At 42.1% G+C, this 22,830-nt stretch overlaps 2 protein-coding genes across 2 annotated transcripts in view; one reads left to right on the top strand and one right to left on the bottom strand.

Moving 5' to 3' along the window:
- Window positions 1–6,384, top strand: part of SCTR (secretin receptor) — a 31,573-nt gene extending 25,189 nt beyond the window's left edge. The window contains exon 13 of the mRNA XM_026665312.2: window positions 3,573–6,384. Coding sequence (XP_026521097.1) covers window positions 3,573–3,755 — 183 coding nt within the window. The 3' untranslated portion in view covers window positions 3,756–6,384. The remainder of the gene's footprint in view (window positions 1–3,572) is intronic.
- Window positions 6,385–8,648: 2,264 nt separating this feature from the next.
- Window positions 8,649–19,141, bottom strand: TMEM37 (transmembrane protein 37). Its single transcript, XM_026665413.2, has 2 exons — window positions 18,856–19,141; window positions 8,649–11,765 (listed from the first exon to the last, which is right to left on the bottom strand). Exons 1-2 carry the CDS (start codon window positions 18,874–18,876, stop codon window positions 11,193–11,195), a joined length of 594 nt encoding a protein of 197 aa, XP_026521198.1. The 5' UTR covers window positions 18,877–19,141; the 3' UTR covers window positions 8,649–11,192.
- Between the last annotated feature and the right edge of the window lie 3,689 nt (window positions 19,142–22,830).

Below are 22,830 nucleotides of genomic sequence, written 5' to 3'. Positions count from 1 at the left end.
CGTTTGTCTAACCCAGCATCCTGTTTCCCATGGCAGCCCACCAAATGTAGGGCTGGAGAACAATAGCACTTTTCACCATAAGTTCGCCATCAATCAGCACTCAGGAGCATGCTATTTCTGATACTGAGATAGATGTAATGTAGAGCCATTACAACAAATAGCTAGTTTCGCCCTATGTAGTTTTGAACATTTTATTCTTATCTGTTAGTCATTCTCATTAACTGGAGAACATGCAACAAAGCTATTAATCCACATAATAGCAGCATCTAACTTTTAAAATAGGAGCAAGGAATCCTTATGAATCTAGTTTAAGTCCTTGTTAACTCATGGCATTAAATAGTGGGTTTCCAACATGGTATCCATGGGCATCAAGAACTGTGTTGGCACAGTGGTTGGAATGCAGTAGCGCAGGCTACTTCTGCTGACTGCTGGCTGACTGAAATTTGGCACTTTGAATCTCACCAGACTCAAGGTTGACTCAGCCTTCCATCCTTCCGAGGTTGGTAAACTGAGGACTCAGATTGTAGGGGGCAATATGCTGACTCTGTAAATTGCTTAGAGAGGGCTGTAAAGCAGTGCGAAGTGGTATATAAGTCTAAGTGCTATTGCTACTGCTATCAGCATGCCTCTTGGGCTGCATATTTCACCTAATTTTTATATTATTGATTTTGAGCCTTCTAATAAACAGAATAAATGGGAGGCTAGTATATTGCAAACTGGAGTGTTATCTCAAACATCAGCTTTATTTTATTTTCAAGTCCCACACAGATCCCCAAACAGCTTTAGAAAATAAAACCAGCTGGGGATAGGGAGAATTCACTTGCCCAATAAAAAGAAATAAATGGAAATGATAGTGATCTTAAGGGAGTAGAGGTGGTGGTTAATGAAGCGATCCGTTTATTCTTGGTCATAGAGTTACTCTTGCTCCCACCACCCAAAGTCGTTTTATGAAAATGCCCTAAGATGTTTTCAAAATTCCAGATGACCCAGCAAGGTTCAGGACTTTTTGTGGGTGCTTTTTTAAAAATGTGTTTTGTGTGATCTGCAAATTTGATGAGTTCTTGTTCTAGTTGAAAAAAAATAAGTGACACCACTGCTCTTTAGGACCACATTAGGAATATGTAGCTTTTCAAAGACCATCTTTCTTAATGGATTCCAGTGCAGGCTACTGATTTTTTTTATTATTATTATTATTCAGATCTGTCCTTTTTTCCTTCCAGTTGCAAATTGGATGGAGGGACTCTTGTACCAGTTTGGCTCCCTCTCTTTTCTTTTCTCCTTTCTTGTGCTGCCCCTCCTTAAAACGCTTGAAAAATCATTGTCATTCTGGTTGATGGGGAAAGAAACTTTTTTTTCTCAAACCAGAAGAATGTTTAGGTACAGTAACCGTGATTGGGATATGGAATTATGCCCCAGCTTTTGCTGTACAAGCATCTCCCTTGCTGACTGGTGTGTCTCTCAAGGAAGAAAGTGGGGTGGAGTGGGGGATTATTTCTGTACCAATCTTTCAGATTAGGAAGATGAGAATCCAGGGAGGAGCTGTGGGGGTTTCTACAGAGGCTTCTGCCTGCCTTTGAAAGCAGCTATGTTCTCAGAGAGGGCTGGGTAGCTTTGCTGATTTAATTCTAGCCGTCTACAGCACAAGAGAAATAGCAATAGCACTTAGACTTATAGACCACTCCATAGAGCTTTACAGCCCTCTCTAAGCGGTTTACAGAGTCAGCATATTGAGTCAGTCAGGATCGAACTGCTGGCAGTTGGCAGAATTAGCCTGCAATACTGCATTCTAATCACTGTGCCACCACGGCTCTTAATGACCAAATGGTCAAACCATCCCTGAAACTCTGAGCAGGGGGGGGGGACACTTTGTTTTCTCCTTTGTTGGGGTTCTTGCCTCATACCCCTCCTAAAAGCAGAACTTGGATCAGTTTGGTTGAATTGCCAGACTGTCTTACTAGGTAACGTGCCTTACAAAAGTACCTAAGAGAAGCAGGGATGAAAAGAAGAACATTGGGACTAGGGAAAGTTCTTAAGAGATCTTCCTAGAAGACTTCAGCTTTGCCTTTCAGCATCCAGAATAGTCTTAATCTTTGGTGTTTTTTTTTCTGAGTATGTCTGGAGGGAGAAAGAGTGATGTGTAAAACATGAAGAAACAGACTGATGAGGTTTTAGGAGACAAATGTAGAAGAATACAGAGGTAGCTTTGAAAGGTAACAACCATGGTAAAAAGATCAGACCAGAAAATCAAAAGAGGTTGGAAAGAAACTCAATATTGCCCTGCATTGATGCTCCTGGGTATAAGATGAAGGGAGAGAGAAACTTTTTAAAGTTTTAAATATTTTTTATACCCTAAATAAGTAAAGGAAAGTTCCAGTAATTTTACTGGTGACTGTTCCCTGATGTGTCCTATCTAGCAATCTTTTTTCTGGATATATACTAAATACTACTAAAACTCTCGTTCACTTGGGTTCACTCACTCGTTCAATTGGAAGCTATTGGGCTTCCAAGGTAACCGAAATGGACTAACTGACAAAAGGCAGGACCCAGGACTCCTGTAAGAATGACATTCGGGAAAGCTACACCACTTCAGTGCCACCACACCTCCTGTCTAGGCTTCCCAGAAACCTGCAGGTTGTGTGGTGCAAGGAAAGATGGGAGGGCCATATCCCCGCCCTCTTTCTTGCCTCCTCTGGTCCTTGTAGCCAATTGGCTGGCAGCAAGTCCCAACAAGTAAGTGGCAATTGGCTGCTTTGGAACCGAGGTTGAAATCTGAAATCTCTTAATAATGGTGGGCAATATGGGAGGAGTGAGGAAGCAATGGATGCCTGCTGGCAAGTAAGGCTAGCTGGGGGTCTCTAGCAGTTGATGGGCGAGCCCTTTTCCTCCCTGGGGCAAGGGGGCCCTTGGGAACAGGATGGGAAGCAAAGGTGCAGTTTTTCTAGCAGTCCACAAATCTCTTTATTCCTCTCCCCCCCCCCCCAAATGTGGTAGGCAGTTCCAAGGGTCAGCCAAGGAGGAAGAGGAGGAATGATTTCTGATACACCCTCCTCACCAGCTTCTTACAAGCAACATCAATGGGGAAGCCAGCAGGAAGTTGGAAGTCCTCCCATTCCCACTGCTTTTTTTTTTTTTTTGCCCAACCTGTGATCATTCCATCTCTGTTTAAACAAATTATCTCTGAAAGGATGATCCAATGAATCCTGGGTTGTCAAGTCTTTAAAATCTTTATAATACAGTGTCATTTCTCTTGTTACCTCAGCCCACTCTTCTTGTTTCTTTCACCACATTTGTCCATTTATTGGCCTTTCCAACCTTCCTTTCCCCGTTTCTACTTGCATATCCACAAGACTACAATTGATTGTCTCTGCCCACATTTTGGCTTTGCTTCCTTCCTCTGCAGGCAAGTAGTGGTTGACCACATAACCTTCAGGACAGGATATTGCTTGAGACTGATTTATCCTTGTTATTGACTGCAAAGGTTGAGCCCCTATGATGGACAGGGAGAGAAGGGCATCCTCTTTCTCTTAAGAAAATCATGAGCCTTCTTACTAAACAGATTTTTTTTTGTTCAGGTCCGGCAGGAGCTTCACAGAAAATGGTGGCAGTGGCATTTAAGGAAGCATCTTGGTGCTCATAAACAGCACAGCTCTTCGTTTCCAAATGAAGTAAGCGGGCTCACTCAAGTCTTGCAGCTGACAAAGCCTGGACCTCAGGAGGAAAGGCAACCTTCTCACCCAATTCTGAGTAAACTATAAAAGTTTCCAGGGCAGACAAGAACATGCTAATAACTCAGAGGAAACAAGAAACTTGCATTACCTAATCGGGCATTGTAGTTCAGGACTTAAAAGCTAGTTGTTAGCTCTACCTGGAGACTGATTTAGGCTATGGGCCTTACCTTGCCAACATGTAGATTATTTTGGAAAGATGATGTGTGAAAAGCAATTTCCAAATGGAAGGCTCATCCCTCTCAACTTGCTGGTTTTGTTCTTTGGAATCTATCATTTCAAAAGTGTCTACCCTGTTTGGTTTCTTACTGGAGTGAGGATTCTGAACAACATTGCCGTTTTATAAATGGCTCTGACTTATAAACTGGTTATATCTCTTTTGAAAATGTTGCATTGTGTGAACATGATAAAAGGGTACGTTTTTTGAGCAGAGAGAAAAGGTATCCCTTTGGTATCAAACCCATGCCCACAATTGATCGAGGAATTTTGCTAGGCGTTGTATACGGACATTTGAGTTTGCTGTTTAGGAGCTTTGGAAATTCAGTTACCACAAAGGCCTTTACAACTTCCTCTTGAGAGCTGATTGTGGCTCTGTGGGACTTGGGGCTGCCACCTGGAAGCTAGCTAAAAACAATTCACACTGTGAGAGATTGCTGTGTATCTTCAATCCGTCTAAGACAGACAGTTGGATTAGAAAGATGCCCATTCTTCTGACATGATTTCTTCTTGTATTCTGAGCCTAATTCAAGAGATTGCTTTGACAAAGCTCCAATGAATTTGGGAGGTGCCAGGCATATACCTGTCTGTCTGTGTATGCGCCTTCAACTAGTGTTGATGCCTGGTGATGCCTGGACAAGTTCCTGCAATTTTCTTGGCAAGATTTTGGAACTGGTTTGTCCTTTCTGGGGCTAAGAGAGAGAAAATGGCTCAAGGTTTCCCAGATGTTTTATGCCTAAGGCGGGACCCAGTCTCCCAGCTTCTAACCTGATATTTTAACTACCACAGAACAGAACAAAATTCTTTATTGGCCAAGTGTTAATGTGGCTTTATGTATCTAATGCCTCTTCCCAGTTCTGTGGTACTAGATTTTCCAGCATCTCTGACCATTAGCCATGCTGACTTGAACTGATAATAGATAGAATCTAGGAAGGTCTGGGGAGTGTTTTTCAACTTTGACCACTTGAAGATGTATGGACTTCAATTCTCAGAATTCCGCAGCGAGCCAAAAATTCTGAGTTGGTTCACACACCATCAAACTGCTAAGATTGCAAAACACTGATTTGGAGCTCTATGGAGATTCTCAGTCATTCAGGTCATGGTTGTCCCAAAGGTGATTTTTTCAGGAGGCAACTGGACTTTTCTTGTTTCTCTTTGATCCAAGAAGTGAAGCCTTCAAAGAAAAAACAAGAAAAATCCAGTTGCCTCCTGAAAAAGCACCTTTGGGACTGATTTGGAGGGTTCCTGCCTTCCATTGACTGTTTCTCATTATATCCTATCTTGTGATGATCTTATCAAACTATTTCAAGAGTGCTCTCTTAGCTACTTAAAACCTTGTAATAATTAGCACATCAGTGGCATTTGCAGTGCCTGGTTTTTTGTTTTTTGTTTGTTTTGTGAAAAACTATTTTCTCCAAGGAAGAATTTTTCAAAAAAATAGACAGGTACTGCAAACTTGCCAAAGCTCTAGCTATTTTACATTGGTTAGACAATGTTCAAACTAGTGCAGGTGTTCATGTCAGTCTTTTGCTTGCTGTGATGAATTGCATCAGTGAATATTGATATTGGCAGTGGCTTGAATTAACAGTTACCAGTATTGTTCTGTGGTAAGAGCAATTGAGTGGCTTTGGGAAATCATCTTATTGTGAAAGTTAAGCATGTGTTTTCATATTATTGAATTTGATTCTAGTTTACCCGCTACCTGTGCCAAGTGTATCTTCAGTGAAAGTACTGTTGTATTTAATAGTAGTCATAAATATAATATTTCTGGGTCATATGATGCAAAACAACCCCTCCACAACTTTATTTTTTGAGGGTATCCAGATCCAACAATGACTTTTGTGGACTCTCTTCCCCCCTAAACCAGCTTGCCCTGGCCTCTGGGTGTGTTAGATGATTACCTCAAGCCAAGTATGTACAAAGTGGTGGGAGTTGTTGTCCAAGATCCTTGGATGTTCCTGGAACATTTAGACATCTCACACAAAGCCTACAGCTATATTCTGCCCATTTTGGTTTTCTATGGTTGAGTTCACACATATAATGTGTGAACAGTTTAAGCTGAAAACTGTCAGTATAGATTTTTATCATGTTATGGTGGAGAACAGATGAAAAATTTAGAGTAAGCAGAGAAATTCCGTCTAAGCTGGCTGATTCATTGCTGAACAGTTTTATCATTAAGATTCCCCCACCTGATTATAGCCCACAATGTCTGGAGATCATTTAATCCAATCCCCTGCTCTTGGATATGCTGGGGGTGGGAGAACTAATTCCCTTGTGTATGCTTGCCTTTCACGGGGTTTCACTCAATAAAAGCATAAAAATAAATCAACCCCCATTCTCCCATAGGTTAATGCCAAAGTGTAATGTCAATAGCTCTGACAACTGTGACCTAAGACTCTCTACTGAGGATTTCAAGTAATTTAGAAGAGAGGGGAACACATTTTTTTTTAAAAAAAAGTTTGTATAGGAGAACATTGTCAAAACCGATTCTGAACTTTTCTCCTCAAATTACCTGCACAAGCTCTCAATTGCTAAAGAATTGCTATATATACCAAGCATAACTGTGTTTTGTAGCCTTATATCTCAAATTATATACTGTATAGTTAACCCTGGTGACACCAATGAAATAATTAAGTTTTATTCATGGGGGACATCACACAAATTAGTCATTTTAGGGTGCTGCCAAGTTTGAGAACCATCCCATTGAGGTGGCTGCTTCATTCATTCATTCATTCATTCATCTATCCATCCACCCACCCACCCACCCATCCATCCATTCTTAAAGCACGAAGGCCAGCTTGATTACTTTGAGCAGTTACACACTCCCTCTCTCAGCCTAACCTTTTTCACAGGGCGGTTGTTGTAAGGAAAATAGAAGAAGGAATATTGTGTGGGTTCATCATCTTAAGATATTTATAGAAATAATAAAGGCGGGAAATAAATTTATCTCCCTGAGTGGCCTCTGGCTATCTGTTCTTGTGTCACTGGATCTTTATGATGCCCCTATCTTTGGTGCCTTTGTTGCAAGATCATTAGTGGCTTTAGGCTCTGTTAATATCAACCGTTATCTGGGAATGCCATGTACAGTTGTTTTGTTGTTAGAAATTTATGTTGGCATACTTGGCTACCTGAACAGAAATTCAAAGTAAAGCAACCTGTTTGTTAGCCCCAGGTGAGAGATCTATAAACAGACTCCAAGATAGGAAAGGGGAAGGGCTGTCACATATCTTGCCAGCATGTTTAGTTGGTTCTCCGTCCTGATCATAATACAGAGTTATTGGAGTAATTAATTTTTTTTTTCTTAATTCAACCTTGTCATTCTTAAGCTTTGTCTTGCATCAAACCTTGCACTAATGGTAAGAAGCATTATCTACGTCAATTTAGTTCTGACTATGCTTCCATCCTGTGTGCTCTTTCTTTCCACCCCACCTACCCCGCTTTTTGTGAATGTGCATATAAACATGCATCCTTAATAGGTACACTTGCTGGAGAAAAAATGTCTGAGAGAGCTAAATAATACCCATTCCATAAGTCCATATTCCATATTCCATAAGTCATTTTTGACATGTCTGTATTGCTTACCACGATCATTTTGAAGCTACCTTTGACTTACGACCATTGGTTTGAAGTTATGACCGCACTGAAAAAAGTGACTCTCAATCAGTCGTCACAGTTACAATCGTCACTGTCCCCATGATCGCAATTCAAGCATTTGACAACTGGCTTACATTTACAACAATTGCAGCATTTTCAGGTCGTGTGACTGATGCTTGCAACCTTCCCAGCTGAATTCCAACAAAATGAGTGGGGAATCTGGCAGGGAAGATCCCAAATCGCAATCATGTAATATCTCGCTTAACGGACATGGCAAAAAGATGTGAAATTGGATGTAGTCACGTGGTACCTCACTTAATAAGCGGATCACTTTTCTGGTCCCTAATGTGGTTCTAAATTGAGGACTATCTGTACTGAGTGAATTATTATGATTTACCAGCTCAAGCTAAATAATGACTGTCTAAAAAGTATTTCCTGGTTGGATTTGATCCATGGATAACACATCTTACTCCAACCTTCCTCAACTTCATCCCCTTCAGAGATGTTGAATTTCTATGAGGCATGAATAAGAAAGTCAGCATCCTCCAGCAATTATTTATCCCTAGAAGGTATGTATGCCCACCATGTGGTATACTTGGATCACTATTGTTTTCTAAAGGTCAGCCCCTGCTTGTGGGATCATCCATTCAACAACAACGTATCATGAAAAGCTGAAAGCAGTAAAATATGGCAGTTGTTTCTATACTCTTAGCTTTATTTCTAAAAAATCATCTAGTCATTCTAGGTTTAGAGAAAAGTCAGGTCACACTTTGGACAAATACATTCAGGAGTGTTTTAATCCTAATTATCTAATGACCAAACATATTGCATCTCATTTCTGCACATTATCTAATGAATCTCTCTTTCAAATTCTTAAGTTACCTCCCCTTTTCAATTTTGGTAGGTTTTTGCAGCAAATACATTATCAGCTTAAACCTATTTTACAAAGTTTTTAAAAGATCAAATTCTGATTTCTATGAGAATCTTTTCCAGTTCCTTTTCTCATTTCATCGTTTAGTGCAAATACTGGAATGTACAGGTATGTGTGCGCATATATATTCACATGCATTTGCTGTAAGTCTCCCAGCTGTGACACTTAAAAAGTGACTAGAATTATCCATTCAAAAAAGTAATTTATTGAACATTTGACATTCTGATCCTAGTCATCTTCCAATTTCCTTTTATAGTTTGTAGAAAAGAGTTTAGAAAAGCCCACAATGTTACAACTTACTTAGTAAAACAATAATTATTAAAGTTTAGAAAAGCTTACATGTTATAACTTACTTAGTGAAACAATTGTTAACAATAAACATCACCCAAAACAAACATTCTCTGGCGTTTACTGGCAAATGGCCTTTAATGGAACAAAAAAGGAGTCAACAGTAATTAATGTTTACAACTCTTTTAGAGCATTAGCTCAAAACTGATCTCTAATGTACTGCAGCTAGATAGTTTTGAAGGCCTAATTTAATCAGAACCATCATTTTTGAAAAGCAAAGATGATGTTCATTCATTTAGCCCATGAGAAGAGAATGTTCCACCTTCTGAACATGAGCTGAAATTCCAGGCAAAAGTTGGGATAATCTATGCAAAAAATTAAACAATACAGTAGCAAAGACAGATACTGGCAGTATATCATGCAAGAAATCTGGAAGAATTCCACCTTTGTTGTAGTAAAGGCCAGCCATTTTGATACGTCCACAGAGATTTGGGTTCAGTTCTTTAGTTTAGCACATTCTTTTTGTTCAATAAGATTTCAAACTTCTTCACCAGATAGCTGGGAAATCAGTAAGGTAATAGACTTCTAGATAGGCAATAATAGAGAATTAATACCATAAACTGGGGGGAAATACTACAGATTTTACAAAACATTCTCAACATGAAAACTTCAAAATTCCAATCAAGGAAATCTATCTTTCTTCAAGTTCATACCATTTGATTTATAGATATGATTTGCTAATTGCAGGTCATCCCTCACCCTGAGAAAGATCTGGAGATATTTCACTGTATAACGTATTGTGTTCTTCAACTGTGCAAAACCTTAAGAGGTAATAATAAAAATGCAAATTGAATGACACACCAAGATCTTCCTAAGGACAATGAATGGAAGTATCTTTTTTTGGTCATGGTAAAGATATAAAAGTATATGATGGATTGTGAATCTATTGATTCTATCATAACCTATCTAGTTAATTATTAAGCACTCTTTCTACTTGGGGTCCTTTTTAGTATATTGCACTACAACTCCCATTGCCCAAAGCAGTCTATGCGATATTGGTTGGGGTTAGGCATTTAAGATGACCCCACTAGATTTGCGAAAGCTTGTCTAGACTACCAATATACTGGCTCTTTATTTTCAAGTAAATGGCCTGGAAACTTCTACAAAGATTTTTTTAAAAACTTAGTAGAATAATTAGGGCATTCCTAAACAGTCTTACAGTTAGCTGTAAAGACACAAATATAAATAAGGATTAGAGAACCCAGAATTCAATCAAGCATGCAGCTTTATTGAAATATCACCACTGGTTCTCTCAAAAATGATGGTTCAGTGCAGTGTTTCCATAGACAATTTGATATCTTATCTGTGCATTTCTTAGGCTACTGACTTTTTTTTGTTGTTGAACAATTTGGATTAATAATAATATAGGATATTTAGAAGTAGAAAGTTCACAAGGATGGAGTCAAACATTTACAATTTTAAAAATGGTATCAACTGTCCCGAGTTTATGAAACTTATTGTTGCAGTAAAATATTGTGAAATAAACACAAAGGACACCAAGTTACTACTGGGCATTTTGTGTTACAAACTCTCTGGTTAGAAATACAGAGAGTTTAGTTGTCTCTATGAAAAATTATTTCTAGCTCTCAGGAAGATGCAGACTCTCCACTATCATTCATTAAATTGTAATAGCACAGGCCTCTTTTTAAAATATATTGGTTGGATAGCTTGCTTTTCATCAATAAAGGTTCTTACTTTGGTAGAAAATGCACACAGTACTGGCCTGGTTTATAAATCATATATTTGCCAAGGAATATATAATAAAAGCCTAAATTTTAACCGTGGTTTATATATGACAATGTGAAAAAGCAAATTATTTGTGTTTATTAGAAGTTCTAGCTGGTACTGCCCTATGTCCTGCATAGTACAAATATTTCTGGTGATACAATTTATTGATATGAAGAACACAATCATGAAAATGCACAAAACCCATTCACACAGCACATATTAAGTAAGACATATTCTACTTGGTTTATGGAATTTGGTTCCCACCCAACTCAAATAAAAGTAATGTGATTGGTTGTCTTATTCATTTCAGTGAGACACTTAAAAGATAATGATTGTAACCGGATTAAGGATGTTGAGGCTTATGAACTGAGTTTTAAATTAAGCAAGTTACTTTTTGCTATTCCATTACTATGGTTAGATGCATTATTTAAAATCCCAACAGGTTATAATTTCCCATTTCCAGTACTTAGCATCCATTATCAACTTAATTTGGAGACATCATCTAGAAAGTAGCAAGTTGTTGGAAATCTTTTACCTTATGCTACAAAAAAAATCAAACTAAACAATTCCCCTCAAAAACAACCCTCTTGTTGTCTTTCTTGAATGTTAATGAGCTGCAATATATTCTCAGGATATTTGGTTCATTGTGTTTAATTTTTTCTCACTCTGTTCCATGGAAAAGTTAGGTTGTTAAGGTGAAGTCCACTGATTCCATTAAGGAAGAAAAGGAATGTTGCAATAAATTCACACCAGTAGGTTAACGTAAAACTTGTGATCGTGATGTAGTCTCTCAGAAGGATTAAGAAGCTCACCATTCCAGCCGATGACAGTAGAAATGAGACAAGAATGAGGACTGAGCCCATGGACCATTTTCTCCTTGAGTTGATATCTTCGCAGACTTGAGAGATCATGAGAAGTTCCAGGCCAAAGATTGCAAGAACAACGGCAAAGGACACCATACTTCTTATAAAAGTCATTCCTATGCTTATCCCTCTGATGTTGGTCACAGAGAGATCAGTGGTGCATTTCAAGGTGCTGTTGCTTCCAAGGGTACAGAAATGCCAAAGACCAAAGAGTTTTCCTTTTGTAAAAAGCCAATGGCCATCACATACCGCAATGGACAACAGAACAATGGCAATTGCAACACAGAGGATAATTAAGCTCCTGATAAAGGTCTCAAAGAATGATTTCTTCGGTCTTCTACGTGAAAGTAACCACTGGGTCTTCAGGAGAAATTCCCAAAGAAGGAACAGGAAAAAGAAACAAAAAAGAAACATAGCTTTAATTCAGGTGGAACAGACTGGTTTTTGTTAAGAGCTATGTCGCCCCAGGATCAGGGGTGGGATTCTACCGCTTCTGTCCGGCTCTACAGAACCGGTAGCTCTGAAGAGCAGCAAACACAGAACCGGTTCTGTGTCTGCTGCTGTTTTGGCCCAGCCATCCGCCCGGGCTCTTACCTGTCCTTTATTTCTTGTTTTTTCAACCACAGCTGCTTTGCGTGGCACAGCTGCAGTTGAAAAAGCAGGAAAAGGGGGCTTTTCCAACCACTGTGCACCTGCACGCAGCGCTGCTCAGCTGTCCAGGCAGCTCAGCAGGTTGTAAATTGCACTCGGGGTGATTTGTGCAACTTGCGCGACTCGCGCATGCGCACGCGATGCAGAGCAACAGAACCAGTAGTTATACCGGTCAGATCCCATCCCTACCCAGGATTATTTTTTCAAAGTCACAGGGCCTGTGGTGGCTGGAACCAAGACAGACAGTAGCTGTGCAGCCAAACCCCAAAGGGAGCCAGGCCATGCATATCCTATCAATAAAGAAGAATATCTGTATCTCAGAGTTGGAATGAGGGATCCGTGGTGCTCTCTGTGCTTGATTGTTTTCTTGCAGATGTTTCATTACCCAAACTAGGTAACATTACAGGGGCGAAATGCACATTTTTTTCCTACCGGCTCTGTGGGTGTGGCTTGGTGGTCATGTGACTGGGTGGGTGGGCGTGGCCAAGTCAACATTACTTGGCCTCTCTCATCTCATCTCTCTCTTTCTCCTCTCTCATTTCTCTCTCTCTCATCTCACTTTTTTTGGGGGGGAGCAAAGGTTTTATGCTAAGCGGCAAATGGCAAACGCCACTCGACCAGAGAGGGGAGGGGGTGAGGAGAATCTCTGGCAGGAGGAGTAGTATTGTCTCCCCTCATCTCTCCCACCCCCGTCCCCTCCTCACTTGTACAGCACCAGCACTTGGTGGTCGTGGGGCTGGAAGAAAGTCACAACGGGCAGGGGTGGTTTAATTTCACCCCTGTAACATTACAATGCACTAATTATGTTACCTAGTTTGGGTAATGAAACACTGCAAGAAGACAACAAAGGTCAAAGAGCACCGAGGACCCCTCACGCATATTGTCTCTCTGATGTCGCGTTTTCAAATTCTTTATTTTTCTGCTATTCTCTCTCTCTGTCCCTTAGGGCAGGGTCTCCAACCTTGGCAACTTTAAGACTTGTGGACTTCAACTCCCAGAATTCCTCAGCCAGCAAAGTTGGCTGAGGAATTCTGGGAGCTGAAGTCCACAAGTCTTAAAGTTGCCAAGGTTGGAGACCCCTGCCTTAGGGTGGCAGGGCAGGCTGTTCTTAGTGGAAGATCTAAACTGCTCACCTGCAAAGTTTCTGAAAACAGACTGAGGGTTGTATAATGTTACCATACTGGATCTCTTTTAAACAATAAACAAACCATGACTTTTAGCAGGCCAATTAATACCATCAAGTGAAGTCAAATTAAATATACTTTAATGACCATTTATACACAATTGATCCGAAAGTGCCTTGGGAAGAATGCATAATAAACAATATGGATGTATTTCATGAATCCTATAAAATAAAAAGCCTAGTAAATGTTCCGTTAGTTTTTCTATGGAAATGTAATATTTGGAAATAAAGAACATTATCCGTAATTTGTCATTCCCAAGGAAATGAAACCAAAACAGTAGCTCCTTCTTTGAAATGTTTGTACACACATCCTGACTGGCAAACTATTCAAAGAAGTCTCAAGATACAGATATTAATACCAGCGGATATAGCTAGCAGTATGCATTTTGCAAATAAGAGTTGAGATGGATGCTTGACATTCACAGGAAACCCCCACCCCACCCCATTACAAAATAGGCTTTTAAATTTTCTATGAATAGCACAGATTTATTTACCTAAGCATTTCTGATTAACTAGATAGCACTATTTGGCTTAAGACTGTGCTACAAATATCCCAAGCAAACATTCTAGCTCGACTCCCACAGACTTAATCTGCCTGGCCCATGCAGGACACCCCCTACATCCTTGAGGAAGAATAATGGAATGGAGGCAAAACTGGGAGGGAAGAAGAGAGTTGGCACAATACAACTCACTTTGTCCATGTGCTGCTTCCCTCCCCCCCTCCCCCCCGCTAAAAAGGGAACAACAGGAAATAATGCTGCAGGATTGGACATGTTTTGCCTTTACTGTATCTTTCCTCATCATAACAATATCAAGGTTCTACTTTCACCTCTTGGGGAAATAACCTTAGCATATTCCGGAGCCCCAGAAAGAGCTTGTTTTGACTATCTTATGTATGCACCACAAGGGCAACCAACTGGGTGTCCTCTAACTATGTACCGTATTTTTTGGACTATAAGATGCATGGGACCATAAAGCGCACCTAGGTTTAGAGGAGGAAAACAAGAAAAAAAAAGGGTTTTGGCCACTGCGCATCACGTTTTTGCCCTCCCCGGTGTCCAGAAGCACTCTGCAGGCCAAAAATCTGCCCACTTTTGGCCTCCAGAGGCCTTCATAAGTCCCATTTTTGTCCTTCCCGGGGCCTGCAGAGTGCTTCTGGATGCCGAGGAGGGCAAAAACGGGATCTGCAGAGGCCTGTGGAGGCCAAAAATGGGCCCGTATTCGCTCTATGAGATGCACAGACATTTCCACCATTTTGTGTGTGTGTGTGTGGGGAAGTCTGTCTGATAGTCCAAAAAATATGGTATATTTCACTTACAGTAGGACTACCTTCATTTTTAACCCATCAGAGTTACTTTGTGAGGTAGGTTGAGCTGAGAGACAGTGGCAGATGCAGAGTCACCCAATAGGTTTCTTTGGCTAGAAAATAGTAGAACCTGGGCTTCCTTTAGTTCTGGCCCAACACTTTGACCACGATGCAGTGCTAGCTCTTGATGTTTATCTGGCATTAAAAAAGTAGTTAACCATAAGGGACAAATATAAAGCACGAAACCATAGCCATTGTTGCTTTACCTCATCTGCGTAATACCGTACTCGCTTTGTTGTATAGGTAGTCCTCGACTTACGACCACAATCAAGCCCCCAATTTCCACGGCTAAGCAAGACAGGCATTGGTTTTTCATGTTATGTCCTTCCTTGCCACCATTGTTACAAGAATCCCTGCATGTCAGTAGCGTGGTTGTGAAATGAATTTGGCTTCCTGTTGACTTTGCTAGTCAGGAGGTCACAAAAGGTGATCACGTGACCCCAGCACAGCAGTGGGATCCTACCTGTTCCACTACCGGTTTGGCGATTGTGCATGCGCACGAGTGTGCACCTAATGCAAGTGTGCAGCTTTCCACATACCAGCTGAGACAGGATGGTTGGGAGGGCCAATCCTGTGCTTTTTCTCTTCTTTCTCCACTCAGCTGATTGTCCGAGACTTTTTTTGGACTATGATTTGGCAAATTGCTACCGGTTCGGTCTAACCAGGCCAAACCGGTAGCATACCACCCCTGACCCCAGGACAATTCAATCCTAATATCTGCCATTTGCCAAGCATCTGAATTTTGATCACATGACCATGGGGATGCTGCAATGCTTGTAAGTGGGAAAAATGGTTGTAAGTCACTTTTTTTCAGTACCATTGTAACTTTGAACGGTCACTAAACAAATGGTTGTAAGTCGAGGACTACCTGTATTCTTTATATTTTTACAAGCAGCAGGCTGGAAACACCTTAATGCCAAAGGACTGTAGTCTAAAAGGCAGGCCAGGGAACAACCCTCCTCCCCCAAAAGAAGAAAACAGAATAGAAAAGGAAAGAATAGGCACCCCACCCCAGGTCCTGCGGTTTTGCTCATGACATAACAGTATTGAGGGAGAAAAAGAAAGATCTCAAGGCTTTCCAGGAGAGGTGAGTTTGAGGAAAAGGGTTTTTTTTTTTCTAAAAAAAAAATAAAATAGTTTCTGGCATCAGGGACCTCATGGGAGAATTACATTTCAAGAAGTCCAGGATCGATAGAGTTGTAGAGAGTAATGGTGACACGAAGAGTTGTGCTGGAATTATCAGCCTGGAGACATGAAGCAATAGAAGGCTTTACAAGGATAAGGAATCTTTGCAAGATCTATATGGGTGACACTTCTGTGTCAGCTGCTCAGTAGGCAATCAATTCATTCCACATCAAGCACCACTTGATCATGGATGCTCTCGTGGCGGACATTTCTGAAGTCATCCAGCTTATCTTTTTTATTTTTATTTTAAGCGAATGATCACCTAACAAATTTGTGGGGACTTACCTTTCTTCTCCTCCTCTGCTTTTTTTCCCTTAGCTTCTTCAGATAGCTAAGGGGGGGGGGGTTTAGCTTTGAACAACTTGGGACTTATTTCCAGCAAAAATTAATTCTTGGCATTAACATTGACTGAGGTTTATTTCACTGGGCTATGGTGTTCACATGACCACCTAATACCCTCTTTGACCCAGTTAAACATGCCATGTGAACATGGGCTGAGGAGAAGATACCAAACAGATTCTTAACTGAGCTAAATATCTGATAGACTTAGGTGGGTGAAAAAAAGATAACAGAAGACCAAGAGAAACAAGCAGCAGTATTTGGCAAGCAATGACCAAACTTTGCACAGAAGAATTTTTTTAATACATATAAATGTTGTCAAAAAAATAAGAAAAAGAGATGAGTGTGTGTGCATTTCACTTTGGACAAAATATAAGCAGTACACTATAGCAAAATTGTTAGTCAGTAGCTCTCCAGATATTGCTCAATTAAAACTTCCCCAATTCCCAATCATCATGGTCAATTATGAGGAATGTTTGGGCCAGCAATATTTGGAGGACTAATGATTTATTATCCTTGCATTTAAAGCAGGGGTGCCAAACTCACACCGTCATGTCGTTGTCACGTGACGTATCGCGACATTTCCCCTCTTCGCTAAACCAGGAGTGGGGATGGGGCCAGTGCATGATGCATCTGGCTCGTGGGCTGCGAGTTTGACACCTCTGATTAAGAGGTATTGAAAATTCTAATATACACAAGTGCTAAAGATGATTAGAGAAATATATCTCAAGTTAATCAGCACTGTCCCATTTCTGAGAAGTTTAGCTCTAAAAGTATTGACCAAGAACTATTCCCCCAGATTTCTGTTTCTGGTAATTGTCATTCCCGTGGTGCACTTTGTTTTGAAAACCACTCTTGTACAAACTGTGTATGAGTTAGTTTTGCTGAAACATCAGTAACAACATGCCAGGAAGAGACAGATTTGCTGATCCTTGTAAACAACTCATTGCATTCTAAGAAAAAAAGAAGGAAATTGAGCAAGTTGAGCTACTTTGGATCTTGGATGCCCTCACCCCTAAAAAAAATAAAGAATATGGAGTATAACTTATTTAATTTGTTCCAAGCTCCTTATCAACAACAGCTAGAGGAGGCATCTGTACTTGCTTCTGTGTAATGAAGTAACATGTTCCATCTCTCTGGGTTAGTGTGATTTCTTTCTTACCTCTTGTCTGTGTTTGTGTAATGTCTTCATGTGTGTGTGTGTGCTGATATTCTGCTCACATGACCAGGCGAAAAGGAAAAATGGCGAAAAGGAATGCAACGGCTTAGAATGCAATAGTTAGCTGCAATCTGTGAAAATACCCAGGGATGCACAGGCAGTTTTTTTCCTCCCCTGAAATATTTTTCTTTACAGTCTTTGGCCAACTCTGGCCCATTTTCAAACTCCACCTTTTATTGGCTTCCCCTCTTAGATGTAGTCTAAGTCTGTTCAATATTTGGACAGATATCCTCTGGATGAGCAGAGGGTCCTGAATCCTCCTACAAAATTTCTTTCCAACCTTCTGTTGTGTTGGAAACATTTCACTTTGCACACAGTATGCTTCTCCTCACCCCACTAGCTGGATTTGCATGTCTTTATTTGAATCCCCCTCAGAATATTATCAGGCTGATGCATATAGGTTGGTGGTATCTGTGATTCTGTGGTTTCCCCCCCCCTTCCAGCCCCCCATGCTGCATCTGTCTTGTCTTAATGTATGTTGTAAGCCCTGGGAAGCATAGGGCAGGCTGTGTAAAGGCTTCTTTCTAAACCACATGACCTTCCATCTTGAAAGAGAGGATGCCTACTTTTGTTTGCCTTAATTGTTCTGCCCTGGGTCTAGGAGGTGGTGGTTAAGAATGGACCCTTAAACAACATATCTCTCTCTCTCTCTCTCTCTCTGTGTGTGTGTGTGTGTGTGTGTGTGTGTGTGTGTCTTTTTTCCAGGAAGATTTTCTTCCAAGCAAATCTGCTTTCTTTTTTGTGAAATTTAGTCTTTCTTTTGCCAGCTTCTCCCATCACACCCATCTTTTTTTTTTAATCTCATTCGGTTCACTTTTGGGAGAGTCGCCCAGCTGATGGGATGGCCAGACAGTTTGAACCATGTGTGGAACCAGAGCGAGCGAGCGAGCACCGGCACTCTTTTACTTGAAGCCCCATCTTCAATCGTGTCTCACCGCCACCCCTTCTCCCCAAGCCCTAAGCCCTGCAACCCATTCGCCAGAGAGAGAGAGAGAGAGAGAGAGAGAGATTTATCATCCCTGGGCGGTAGTAAATCTCGAAAGGCAGATTTAAAAGTCAACTCCGGGGCCAGCGGGGAGAGAGGATAAATCGCATGATAAAAGATTTTCAACTTTCCACTATTTGAGCGCTCGGTTAGGGAAGCCCCGTGTAAAAGTCAAAACAAAATGCAACGGTCGGGAATTTACGATTTTGGGACGGAAGGACTCTCTTTCCCCAGTCACCCCTACCTACCTACTCCGCGTTTCGAGAGAAAATTTACAAAGAGCAACAGGTGTGAATCCGCCGATCGCCCAGACCCAGAGGAACCGCTCCGTCTTTTAGGGCGAAGAGCGAACATTGTACCAGGGAGAACAAAGGACCGGCCGGCACAAGGCTTCCAGGGATGGGACTCCCCCCTTTCCTCCTCCTGTTCCCCCCCACCCACCAAATCTCGTTCCCGGGTCCCAAAGAGGGCCCCTTCCGCCCCCTCAGGACGCGGCCTGCTCCCCCGCTGTCCCCAAGTTACCTGCGCTGCTATGGCTGTCATGGTGACTGGGGTTCCCGGCGGAGGACGAGGAGAAAACCCGAGGGCAACTTCGCTCCGCTTTGTCCCCGGCGCTGGCGGGAAAAGTCTCCCGCGACCGCTCCGCGCGTCCCCTTCAGAGCCAGGCGGCTTCGGACAAGAGCTGCGAACAGAGCGGGCTCCCGGGCAACATCCCCGGGGAGGCGGGCAAGCCGGGCGGCGAAGCGCCCTTTGAGTTTTCCCTCCGGCTGAGTCAGCAGCCCTGAGACTCCGAGAGGAGGAGGAGGAGGAGGAGGCGGGCAGAAGTGGGGGGCGGAGTGCTCCAAGGAAACAAGGCGCGCCGGGAAAGGCCGCTGCCTCCTGCTCCGACCTCGCGAAATTGAGGGAGGGGAGGTCGATACTTAATGCAAGACGAACCCCTCCCCGCCGCGCGCTTCTTCTTCTTCTTCTTCTTCTTCTTCTTCCAAGGTGGTGGTGCTCGCTTACTCGCTCTCTCTCCCTCCCCCTCCATTTCTCTCATTCCCTCTTCCCTCCCTCCCTCCCTCCCTCTCTCTTTCATCCCCCCTCATTCTCTTTCCCCTAGGTTCGCCACCACACGCTGGGCTATAAAGGGAGTGAGTGTGTTAGTGAGTGTGTTGGTGTGTGTGTCTGTGTTTTGCCCTAGGCTGAGTTAATATAAGGGTGGCTGCTTTGGGGGTTAGCGGGTCAGTGGGTCATCCAGACACTCAAGCTGTGCTAAGTTGTCCCTGGCTGAAGACCTTGATTACAGTAGTGGAACCTGAGTTAACCCAAATCCCTTGAGAAGGTTGCACAAGAGACCGTGAGCTAATCACAGTAGGTTACGCACAATAGGCTTCCCGCAAAGGAAAGAAACACAAACATCTGAGCAAAATTAAAAACTCATCAAGATTAATCTCTTATGCAAAATGCAGGCAGGATGTTGCAACGCCTGAGTAGCATCCCATTTCCTGGATCCCACTCAACGGGCCCCAAAGAATTGCAAGGCAGTGACGCCCACTGCTTATCCTTTAAAAGCAGATGAATAAAGAGGGTTAAAGGCCAGAAGAAGAGAGGCTAGAGTAAGCCCACAACTCCCCCCAAAAAAAAAATTTCATCTTCTTGCAGTCAGACTCAGCTACTTGCAATCATATAATCACATCCATGTTGACTTTCTGGTGACAAAGGCAAACAAACTTCCAAATCAAGATAGTCACTAAATGGTAAAAGAGAGAAGAGTTTACTGTCTATCTTACATCCAGTGATTGTCAGTTTTCCAAACCACTTTTGGTAGCCCCATCCCAACTGTAGATTAATTGTGGAAATGGGAACAGGTGGGAAAGTTTCTGCTTTTTAACTGTAATCAGTGACTGGGTTATGCGAGTCTCTGAAGCACAACCCAGTTATGTTTTCATTTAATAAGCAGTTCTGTGTGTAAACCCAGCCTTTCTGGTTAATTTCTGGGTCAGTGTGTTGCACAAGACAGGACATCGGAGTAATTAAAATATGATAAAGATATTGCCTGCTCTGCCCTATCCTGCTGATCCAAAGTGCTATATCCATCTGGCAAAATTAGATAGGATAAAGACCCATCTCTCAAGCACTGTATTACAATTGTACAACCTTTTTTTTTTGCCATGGTTGTTAAGTGAATCACTAGTTAAGTGAAGCACATGGTTAAGCAAGGCCAGTTTTCCCCATTGACTTTGGTGTTGAAAATTGGCTGGGAAAGTCACAAATGGTGATCACATGACTCCAGGGTGCTGTAACTATCATAAATGTTGGATGCCAAGCACCCAACTCTGCCAAGTCACATTTGATCACATGACTGTGGGAATGGCGTGATGGTCATAAATATGAAGACTGGTCATAAGTGTTGTGGCCCACCAGCGGAACAGGAGGCAGAATTGGATGATGAGGAGGTTGGGAAGGAACTTGGGCCAGTTCTGGAGTCTGGGGAAGGCTCTGATGGATGCTTTATGTCAGACGCAGAGATAGAGCCAAGGTCATCCATTTCCCAGCCACTGGAGAGGCAGCTGCCTTTGGAGGCTGATATGAATGAGGAGGAAGAACAGCTGGGTCCTGTTCCAGATGCACGTAAGTGCAGAGCTGTTAGGAGAGGGGAACAACTGAGGTCAAGGAGTTGACTCGGGAAGCAAAGAACATGTGGACCAAAGGTGGTATTCAGCAGGTTCTGACCAGTTCTGGAGAACCAGTAGCAGAAATTTTGAGTAGTTCGTAGAACCGGCAAATACCACCTCTGACTGGAGATTTTACAGTATCCTTCCCCTGCCACGCCCACCAAGCCACGCCCACAGAACAGGTGGTAAAAAAAAATTGAATCCCACCACTGACATTGATGATGAATGGCCCTCCCTGGCTGGGAAATAAATAGAAGGAAAGGGGAGTGGTTGTCATAGGAGACAACAGTTCACGTGTTTCTGAAGATTTTGCTCATTGTGTTTCGTGCCACAGAGAGACTGCTTGCTAGAACTTAATTTGCAGCCTTTTCTGCTGGGAGCTCACAGCCTTGCAATTATTGCAAGGAACAGATAAGGTCTGTTGCTGCTGTTAACTCTTTGAAGGACTATTGCCTGGACTTTTTGGTGGGTGAATGGAATTCATTCACAAGAGGGAAATAAAGAGGGGTTTTTTGTGTGACAAGGAGTCTGTTTCTTGCTTCTGCTAAGGCTGGGTCAGAACAATAAGACACTTTTTTTCTGTGCTGCTATAACTTTTGATGGTCACTAAACATGGTTGTAGATTGAGGATTATCTGTACATCTACAGCAGGGCTGTCAAACTCACGGCCTGTAGATCTGATGCGTCATGTGGCCACATCCACCTCTGGTTTAGCGAAGGGGGGAAAAAGTCATATGTCACATGATATGTCACATGATGACCGCTTGGCCTGTGAGTTTGACACCCCTGATCTATAGGGTTTTAGGCTAGGAAAGGTGCCCTACCCACTCAATTGTTTATTGCATCAAGAAGATAATTCAATTTTCTCTTCCTTGTCCTTCTGTTCTCAAAGGATGTTTTCCCATTCTCAGCATAGGAGGACTTTTTTTTTGGGGGGGCAATGAACAAGGTGTATTATGAAGATGCTGCCGATTCTGAAGTGCAGCAAAATTCAAATAATATCCAGGCAGGAAAACAAAAATAAAACAGGATTCTGGGAATCCCTTGATTTCAGCATTTTTCTCTATTCACTTATTATCTGCAAGCTGGTGGAAAGAAAGAGCGGGATATGCTTAAATGCATTTTTTTTAATCAGCCATGCAGCTGACAGTGTTTGATTGATCAGACTCCCAGTAATAATGAGATGAGCAGCGTTAAAATATATGCACCAAACACTATACCCAGGAGGTGGAAATTAAGGTTTGAAGGGAAGTGAAAGCAACACTGTGTAATGCTCTAATTTTGTTGGATGAAGTGTAAATTCTGCAAGAACAAAATGAAGAAGGAAGAGCAACATTTAATTGATGGAGAGTCACATTGGGAGTAAAAAAAAACTTTGGGTGCAAATTTTAACCTCAACTTCTCGCCTGACCATTTAGCATCTTTTCAATCTGATTTATCTGATGGGATTGATGCAAAGTTACAAAGGTAGAAAAAATAGCAGATGTGCTCCCAGAAACTCCCTGAATAAACAGGAGAAATGCTAAATATATAGTTGTTCTGTACAGTCATTAACATACTTGTAAATGCCGCGCGGTGATTGGTCAAGACGCACGGCGAGCTGATTGGCCGAGCGAGCCGCACGGATTGGCCCGCTGCGAATCTCCCGCGATTGGTGGAAACTAATCGCGGGAGATTCAAAGCGGTGCCATTGGCCGCGGCCGCCGTGGCCAAGGAATAAAAGCCGCCGCTTTTCCTTTGGAGCCGAGCTGATCTCGGGAACTAAATAAAGAGCTGAAACCAAGTCACTGGCTCCAAGTCTCTCTTTCCACGACGGACATAACAATAGTTATTGTTACTT

The sequence above is a fragment of the Notechis scutatus genome, chromosome 1, assembly GCF_049901735.1.
Source record: "Notechis scutatus isolate UNSWTSFEM ecotype Mainland chromosome 1, rNotScu1.2, whole genome shotgun sequence".
NCBI classification, from domain to species: domain Eukaryota; kingdom Metazoa; phylum Chordata; class Lepidosauria; order Squamata; family Elapidae; genus Notechis; species Notechis scutatus.
Note: the sequence above shows the minus strand (reverse complement) of the source record. Positions and strands in the feature narration are given on the sequence as shown.